The sequence below is a fragment of the Quercus lobata genome, chromosome 12 (genome assembly GCF_001633185.2).
Source record: "Quercus lobata isolate SW786 chromosome 12, ValleyOak3.0 Primary Assembly, whole genome shotgun sequence".
Classification (NCBI taxonomy): Eukaryota; Viridiplantae; Streptophyta; class Magnoliopsida; order Fagales; family Fagaceae; genus Quercus; species Quercus lobata.
The window spans coordinates 41,242,466-41,252,175 of NC_044915.1; the positions used below are offsets into that span (position 1 = coordinate 41,242,466).

At 36.9% G+C, this 9,710-nt stretch overlaps 1 protein-coding gene across 1 annotated transcript; it reads right to left on the minus strand.

Moving 5' to 3' along the window:
- Window positions 1-939: 939 nt before the first annotated feature.
- Window positions 940-9,410, minus strand: LOC115971385 (homeobox-leucine zipper protein ATHB-8). Its single transcript, XM_031091278.1, has 19 exons — window positions 9,046-9,410; window positions 8,681-8,894; window positions 7,916-8,075; window positions 7,487-7,587; window positions 7,292-7,382; window positions 6,594-6,689; window positions 6,402-6,515; window positions 6,226-6,309; window positions 5,950-6,105; window positions 5,785-5,859; window positions 5,472-5,578; window positions 5,195-5,387; window positions 4,390-4,575; window positions 4,123-4,203; window positions 3,810-3,944; window positions 3,371-3,696; window positions 2,771-2,870; window positions 1,823-1,972; window positions 940-1,295 (listed from the first exon to the last, which is right to left on the minus strand). The coding sequence occupies exons 2-19, from the start codon at window positions 8,887-8,889 to the stop codon at window positions 1,149-1,151; spliced, it is 2,511 nt and encodes an 836-aa protein (XP_030947138.1). The 5' UTR covers window positions 8,890-8,894; window positions 9,046-9,410; the 3' UTR covers window positions 940-1,148.
- Window positions 9,411-9,710: the final 300 nt, after the last annotated feature.

A 9,710-nucleotide genomic window follows, 5' to 3' on the forward strand; every position in this document is an offset into this window, starting at 1 on the left:
AAATTGATTCTCCTTAAAACTATAGAGTTTGCTCCCTTGACAATGAGTTCATTGTTCCATTCCAAAGGGTTATTTGGAGCTTCAGAAAACCGAGTGGTTGTAGACGAGTTTGGTCATGGAGAAGGTTCATGTAGAAGAACTTCGAAGTTTTTGGGTCACAGTGAGAGGCAAACGAGTCGTTTGCTAGGGATGCATAGAGTTTAGGTTACAAAGGTTCTAATTATTGTAAACGTTTTTATAATGAATTTCCTATAAGGTTGGGTACACCTAGTGTTTTTTTTTCCTTTGAAGATTTCCTCACGGCTAAAATAAAAGTTCAAGGGGTGTAAGTATAACTACCCCAAGATTCATAGGGTGTAATGGCACTTTTCCTTACTATTATGCATTGAGCCAATAAATTTGGTATTCCTTCATGGATAGATAATTTTATACAGAAGCCCAAGGTTGAACAATCAGATGTACTGATGGATAGTCCCCAACTCATTAGAAGCCAACAGATTTTAGCCACCTTTTAAGCAACCACACCCCCCCCCCCCCCCCCCATCTTAACAAAAATGCACATAAACCAGTAGCAATGTGCAACTAGTCAAACAAGGATTTATCAGCTTTATGTTAAGGATCCCAAGCTCTGATTGATAGATAGCCTCTATGGTCAATCACTAGAAGGAAGAATAAGCATAAGGTTCCTTTAAGATGAAGAGTACAGTGCATTTCTAGCACATAATTAGGTTCATTCAACTACATTGGGACATACAAAGCACTTATTCTAATACAATGAACAAAAGAATGAGTGGAGAAAAGGGACTTCTACAATGACTAGCTAGATTTTAAACCAAGTAATGCCTATTCCTGAAGTGAAGTGCCCGACCTAAATAAAGATCAGAGGCAGTGATGTGACATCCACGATTAGGTATCTCACAGAATGTCAAAAAGAGCGGATAAAAGAAAAGGCAGAACATTTTAAGTTCATAAATATAGCATAAAGCAAAATATAGAATAGCCAAAAATGGGACCCTAGATGCCTTTCGGTGCAGCATGCTCATAACAGCATAAAAAGTCAATTTACGGTTTCTCCATACCAAAAGAAGAGATTGTCTTTACATCTATACTTTTTTTTTTTTCCTGCATCCTATGTTAAGTTGAAAGTTTTAGACAAAAGACCAGTTGATGAACATGAAGCAGATACAGTGAGCATTCTCTTCTTCATTCAACACCTTCCACGCCACTGCTCTCTCATAGGAGATGGGCCTCCCCATGCTAGATAAGCAAATACCACCTTGAAGACACATAAAACCCTGCTCGATGGACAAAGAGAAAAGATAAGAGTGTCAGATTAATCCACTATTTCCAAAGAAAGAAAGCATAACAATATCTCCACTTTAAGTAACAATGTCTCTCTTTGGTCTTTGAAGGGCAACAATATCTGCAATGCATGTTCTTGTTTTTAGAATTTTAGGAAACATGTCTTCATTGTCTGTAAACATCTAGGTAAAATTTTTTTAGGTCCAACAATGTGTTTCACAGTGATGCCAAATAGGTATTATAACATTAGTCATTTTTTTGGGTTTTCAGTCATATCCAAATGATTGCATCCCTCTTCTATTGCCCATGTATTCTCATATTCCCTCTAGCATCCTGAATTGATAACTATGGTCCAGTCCCATTTATGTGCATCTCCCATTACCTAATGGAGATTTATTTCTTTTACACATTATCTTTTATCTTGGTCTTGTTGATATAATTATGCCTTTTGGTGGATTTCTTTTTTGTTAAGTAAAATAACCCTTCTCCAGATTTTTAGGTGGATTTCAAAGCACCCTACCTGCTGCATTATCTGTGGGAACTCTGAGCATAGGGTTTTCTTTCCATTGTCATCAAAAATCTTTTCCAAAGTAATGTCTTGAAGTGCAACCAAGGTTGTCTCAAGCATATCAAGACCTGCTTGATTTGCAAATGTAAAAACTGGCAGTGCCTGCATATTATAAAATTGATTACAATTCTTGAGCATCAACAATGTGAAGAAGAAGAAGTAGAGGAAATATCATAACATAATTACATTTTTTTTTTATGAGTAACAATATATAACACAATAACAGAAAGGAAGACGAGCAAAATATAGAAAGTGATTAAAGGGCATGAAGATTGCTGAATATAACAAAGAAAGACATCACTGACAGAAGCAACATTTTCATTGGAGAAAAACCCCTCACCAAGCATAAAATTATTCTATTAAGCTCCTAAGTGAAAGTGAAAAATTATTAAACCAACTCAAATTTTCTATATATTCAGATTTATGAGGTTTCTGTGAGTAAAAGTATCGAGAAATAAATATCATATGCTTTGCTAAGAGCTCCCCCTCAATAAGCACATCTATGGCACCACTTTCTATCCATGCAATAGCATAATGTGCAAGGGGCAACTTCCCCCAGATTTGATGCTCAATTCCTTAAAAATTAACTCATAAAGGCACTACAGCTTCTTAGTAATGTATTTCCTCAAAGCTTATGTTCTTATACAAGAATTAAGATCAAATTCTTGCAGAACTTTGCACCATCACTTCTGCCAAGGTCTGCTACATGCTCAAGAAGAGTGTAACGATACTATATTGATAAACTACCACTTGTCCTAAAAGCTTAAGCTGTTGGAAAATGGTGACATCTTATGAAAGAAAAAGCTTGGAAATTTGAAGAGCATTAGTGCAAAACCTTGAGTAAATGCAGAGAGAGAGAAAAATATTTCTAGATTAATAAGGGGAGGAGAAAAAAAATACCTTCAAAGAGCAGCACATGACTGCATCTGAGTGATGCCAAAGAGTTTTGAGAATGGATTCACTTCCTTCACTTTTAAGTAGTTCAACCCCTAGATAGCACCTGTAAAGAAGATCAACATTTAATATACTCTGGACTTATCAAAATATTGAATATGCACTGGTATTTTTTTCAATTTTAGAATTGAAAGGGGAAAATTGAGGGCCTTCTTCACCACAGCTAAAAATGTTAAATTTGATATCCAAGTTCCAGAAAATTATTCATAAATGAAGCATTGTAAACTGCTATATGGAAGAGAGGCGTTTACATGTGATATATAAGAAACTTATGTTTGTAAGAAGAAGCGGCAAAAATATTCCAAAGTCTTTGGCTGTTAAAGCAAAGTTTTTTGAGAATTCAAAGTAGGAAAATTTAAATTCCTCATTTTGGATAAGAACTGAAATCAGTTTCGTTACTGCTAAATAAACTTGCTGTTCATGAATTATATCGTATAACATGGAGGCCAAAGTTCCATACCAAACGAAGAACTTATTCATGGTCCAGACTCTAGAACTACAGATAATAAGAATATGAATGCATGATAAAAGACTCAACTGACGCACCTATAGCTTTGACAGATCCACCGGGCAAGCGTGTGAGCTTCAGGAGTGCCAGGTGGCGGCCGAATACCAGCATGAGAACCAAAATGAGAAGGAGAGAGCACCAATGCCACCCTCTGCACAGATGCTATAATGCTCCGGACGTATTGTCTAGCCATGGCTGCTACATTGTCTTGAAGGTGGATTTCAAATGCAAACTGGAATGCTATTGTCATCACAGATTTGGTGCTCCCACACTGACCAGAATTTTCACCGGATGCTCTGTTTCCAGTGGGTCCAACTTCAAGAGCAGAGGCAAGGTCAAGTGTACGGTTTGGACTAGAGGAATCCTGCATCATATTAAATGAAATAAAGTTGAGAACAACATATTAACTCAATGATAAGGGGAAAAAAGGCATAAGAAAAGATAATAGATTATATCATATAAGATAAAAACACTTACAATTCCAGAATCAAGAGGAATAATGCGGAAACCAGAAGGTATAATTGGTGCATCATCAGAGAACGAGGCATCAATGGGAGCAAAGATGAGTTCTGCACAGTTTCCCACAGCATTCTCATCCACTCCACTACAAAGCTGGGGAAAAATGCAACCAACCAAAATTTTAATCAGCATTAAAGAGAAGCAGAAACCTTTTAACACACAAGCACATGGTGAAGCTTAACTGTTTTTTGATTGATAATTATGTACAGGAAAATCATAATCTACACATACATCATATAACAAGACACATGATAAGAAAACTAGGGCTTACTTGCAAAAGGAAGATGTCACCAGCCATCATCATGTCCTCCCGATAGTGGCCCATACTTTCAAGCTTAATGACCTCCATAAACTGTTCTCAAACAACCAAAGCTTATCAAATTGGCAACGGATAACAGCAAATCATGATGAAAATTTTCACAATAATGATTCCAAAAGAGAAAAGCAGTTTTTTTTTTTGTTTTTGGGGGGGTGGGGATTGGGATAAATGGTGATGATGTCGTGAGCTGTGACTTTAGTTTAGTATTAAATCACTTGCCTCTTCATGCTCAATTGTGTGAGCCAGTGGAAGAATGACCTGACCCCCAAAACTTCCAGCTCTAACTCCAGGTAAGCTACAAGGACCAGCTTTAATGGCAGCTGCTGAGTAAGCATCAATACTGCTGTCTGCCCACTCAGACCGGTGTTCTCGCAGAAATCTAAGAAGTATTGCAGGAGGCACATTCTACAAGAATAGAAAGGAAGTATGAGTCTAAAGTAAATACAAGGATGATCACTAAATGATGTTTTACATTGACAATGAAATTTCCCTATATTAGTCAACACAATGTAGATCACATACTCAGAGTCAGTTTCCTTGCCCTAGTCATTGATTTTTAGCTTTTCAACTACATTTTCAACTTGTTTTACTAATTGGCAGCATAAATTGTTTTTCACCAGACTGATCTACCAATGGAAATCTCTTAAGAATGACTTCAAGTCTTATAATCAGGGCCAGGACGCCCTTTCTCAGAGCTTGAATCCACATTCACTTTCACCTCAACAGTAGCCCCAGAAAGACATGATCCACAAAAGGAATCGAGGCTCATATAATCAGTCTTAGTTATAATATCCAAAATCACGCTCAAATCAATTGGATGTTAATAAATTTAAAACCATTCACCATAAAGAATTTTTTCTTTACATACCTGCAACTTTTGTTGGATTTTACAAGCTTACGATATAATATATTCTTTAATCTAATGTGTCTTTGTTAAGGTCATGACCTTTAACAACAAAAGGCTTCTTATTAATTTTAAGTTCCAGTAAATTCCTTGATGTCAATATTCATATGTAATCCTTACTTGTAATAACATGGATGCCTTGGCACATAGAACTGCATTGCTCATTGATTGAAATCCATTGGCATAAGAAAGATTTCCACCCATCATCTTGGCTGGAGATGAGTTCACAAGAATGGTAACATCATCAATACCATCACTTTCTAACATAGACCATCCCTCATCTGTAAACCCATTAACTGCTTCATTAAACCCCCTGTACAGTAGAGTTTGTTAGACTGCCAAAGATCAAAGTCAATCAATTAATCCAAGGAAAATTTGAATAAAAAAATGAACGTACTTGCTTAATCTCTGGCTAAGTGCACGTAGAGCAGCAGGTCTCCTCCCCCAACCAGAGACATTTGGCTGAGAATGTTCTTGAGAGATCTGCCTCAAATGTCGCAATGCCTAAATGAAAATGAAAAAGTTATGTGAGATCACGAGATCTTTGAAGTCACAGTTCCAATCCCTCCCATATCTTGTCTATTAAGCATCATTCTTTGGCATAGCAAAGAAATCACTCAGTTAACAAATCTCAACATTTTGTTGATCCAATTCAATAGAATAGCAACAGAATTTTAAATTACTAGACGGAAAAACAAAGAAAGTCTTACTGCCATTGTTGTCTTCTGAGCAAGTAGAGTTGATGACTCATAAAGTGGGCGCAACACTTCAGGTACACTCCAAGGCTAGTTTAAGCAAACAGCAAGTAAATTACTAAGTATACCATGCAAAGGCATAAGTTTGCTTCAGCATATAGCTCAAGGGAATTTACATACCTCTAAATCCATATGATCAACTATATGAATAATTGATCCACCCCCTTCACAAGGTCTAATCAGATACCCACTTGGCAGCATTTCTGCTCTCACGAAATGCTGCACCTGTGGCATGCTTGGTCCATTCTGAGTATTGTTAAGTGATCTTTCACAGACCTAATTTGTAACACACAAACACAGTGTAATTTTCAGACAGTAAGGAATGGGAAACCAAGAAAAATGCCATAAGGCCCATAACTATTGCTACTTGTAACAGAAGAAGTAGGAGTCACATACCACTAGACTACCATCTTCCAAAACAGACGTGTAGCGCAGCAACCAGAAGTCACGAGCTGGTGCCAAAGTTGTGGGTGCATATAGCTAAATGAAGCCAATGAAATTCCAAACTTTGTTAGACAAGTCTATAATTACAACTACACCAGAAACGACAACCACAAATTACTAGTGCCTACCTGCATGTAAAGCAGTTCAATGGTTCCACCATTTGCAGTGGACAACACATTTATAACATCCACAGCTCGGCAACCATGGAACCATGTAGGCCGATCTTTGAGGATTTCAGCGACCTGTATAAATTAATCTGTTAATCTTTCCACAAATCTCGGACTAGAATAATTTCCTCAAACAAAACCAGGAGAACTTACTCTTGTAGGTTCTAGACCAACAAGGCCACATGCACGAGCTGCCACTCCAGTGCATCCATGAGAAATAGCAACGATTCCAATGGAATCCGGACCAGGCTGCACAGATTGAGAAGGAGATCATAAGGAGCAAGAATTTGGAACTAATCATTTATGAATTGTGATAAAAATGTAAATCAAGTTTTGTTGTCTTAAAGAAGCAAAGGGAAACAATAGAACGTGAGATATTAAGAGAGAGAATTTTCTGGTCTGCCAGGGAATAAATAATCATGTTTGAGTGATGCCTCAAAAGAAAGATAGGATGATTACTTCCTTTATTTTTCTACTTCATCTTTATTACAAAAAATTCAAGTCAGAACAAAAGATTAGATGAAGGAGGAAAATTTTTGTAGATTTGTTTAAGTGAGTAATTTGAAATCCCACATCTTTCTAAATTATAGATGATGGTGTAAAAAAAAAGATTAATATAGCAAAAAACATTTGTTTGCAATCCCCAAGAAGAAGAAAATATTTAGAAAGAAAAACTAAACAGAGAAAAAGGGGGAATTTAGTGAAAAAAAAAAAAATCATTTGGATATGCAAGATGTAACTTAGAAGATTACTCAAGTTCTTCTATTCTAATAATTTTTCTTGAAAATGACAAAGAATAATTGGAATAAGTTTCAAAATGAATAATGATAGCAAAGAGAGTGAGCAGTAACCTTCATCCCGGGCATTTGGACCCACTCCACAGCAGTTCCAGTAGCCTTCGAAAGAAACTCTGTTAAAGTCTCCTCTGCAATGGATATAAGTCTGGAAACATACAACACAATCTCATAAGCCATACAAAAACCGCAGGGCAATTGTAGACCATAAAGAAAAGAAACTGACTAACAAGAAGCAGCAATCACACTAACCCTGCAGGGCTAGCATCCTTTGGTGGATGCTGAGGTGTCAGATGGTGTTGACCGCTCGTCACCACCGACTCACAACTCGTGTCTGTGGTGGCAAGGGTTGCCTGCAAGACAAGGAAACATATTCAAAATTTCTACTTAACAAAACGTGAGAATACAAGTAATGTTGTAAAACGTTTAATTATTATAGAACTGGGCACTTTCTTTGGCTGCTGAGAAAATTGTGTAAGAATAGACCAAAAATAGTTAAATTTTGAGAAAATTGATCTCCTTTACAAGATTCAATCTCAATTAAGTGGTGAATTCCATTTGTCTATAAGTCCCCCCAAAAAAACAAGAACCTTTGATCAAATTTTTGTCTATTATATTTTCCTTGATTTTCTAAGCAACCAAACAGATTGCAAATGATAACAAGTGGATGAAATTCCTTACATTTTGCGTGTGTTGACGGAAATAACTGTTCTCATACACCAGTTGTGACACCTGCTTTTGCAACCGATCATTCTCCTCCATTAAAAGTTTATTCATCGCCGTCAGCTTCCTATTCACAGCTTGCAGGCGTGACGCCTCTTTTCGCTGCTTTTCTCTACATCTGTGTCAAACATAAAAACATATAACGCACATGGGTTAACCAGCATATATAATCAGTCCATCAGTAAAAGCTTGATTGCTTCATATGGCTGCAGAAAAAAAATTGAAGAAAAGGAAACAAAAATGAGTTGCTTAATATTAATTACTTAACTTGGGAGGCCTAATAAATGAAAAAACTTGACAACACATATCCTAAATGCAATATACAAATCACCCACCTTAATTAGTTTGATACAAGTTTATGATAGTTCTAGAAGAAAAATCAAAAGAAATCGCTCACACATACACACTTAAATTTGAAAAGTTGATAGATTTCCTTTTAGATGTCTTCAATTTCCACAACAGCCAAACACAAGGTCTGAAATAGATCGTACTTATTGCACAAAGCTCTCACTTTTGTGGGATATGGGAGAGGTAATAAGACTTGGCAACCATTTTGCTAATTTGAGGTGAATTTTGCAGCTCTTGGCAATCCATAGAAGATCCAAAAAAGAACATAATAAAGTAGCAATGCATATTTAAAAAATTTACAACCAGAAAAAAAGGATGTAATCTTGTGCAAAACTCAGTTGTAATTTTGCACAACACATTAGCAAAAGATGATACCTTCGGTTCTGGAACCAAACTTTGATCTGCTTAGGCTCGATGTTGGAGAGAATGGGACACTCCCTGATAAGCTGTTGGCGGCGCATGGAGCTTGGCTTGGGGCAGTCATGGTAGAGCCTTTCAAGAGCCTCAACTTGCTCAGGCGTGTACCTCACATACTTGCCGTTATCCATTTGCAGCTTATTGCAGGATGAACTCACTGCCATCATCCCCACTTCATGTTCACCAAACAAAAAAAAATAGTCAGAACCCAAAACTCTAAAAACAAAAAAGAAGAAGAAGAAGAAGAAGAAGAAAAACTCGTTCTTTGATATATATTACATACACAAAAGAGTATGCATATATATAGAGAGAGAGAGAGTTACCTTTGAAGTGGTTTCGCTTATGAGAATAAGCGAAAAGAGAGAAGAGGAAGATCAAGAAGAGTTGTGTAGTTGTAGAGGCATGGAGGTGAAGGCAATAGCAGTGAAGTAATAGAGAGTTTTGTAGTGGTAGGTGGTGATGTTTTGTTTTTTTTTTTTAAGGAAAAAGAATGAAAGAGAATGAGAGTAGTGAGAGTGAAAGAGTGGGTGGTGGTGGGAATAATTGGGTTTGGGTTTTGGGATTGGGATTGGGATTGGGAAGCTTATAAGACAAACCCCAAATACCAGACAGAATGAGGAAAGACCATATTTTTTCGTTTTCACATCATTCTTTTGCTTTGCTTTTGTTTTAGCTGTTTTTTCTTTTTTGCGTTTTTTTTTTTTTTTTTGTGGCCTGTTTCTTTTGCTGCTGTTGCTTTTCTTGCCAATGCGCTTTGTTTGTTTCGCACTTTCCAACACTTCAAACTCTCTCTCTCTCTCTCTCTCTCACTGTGTGTGTATGCTGTATTATAAGTGTAAATGGAATGTGTGTGAGTCTTGTGAAGGAATGTAGCAAATGCGATCCAGAGAATTCAGACTACAATTCTCAGCGCGTGCATTCTGTTATTTGAGCATGTTGGACCGCAATGCCCTTCCACTTAGTTCATCAACCATGCCTCTCTCTCTCT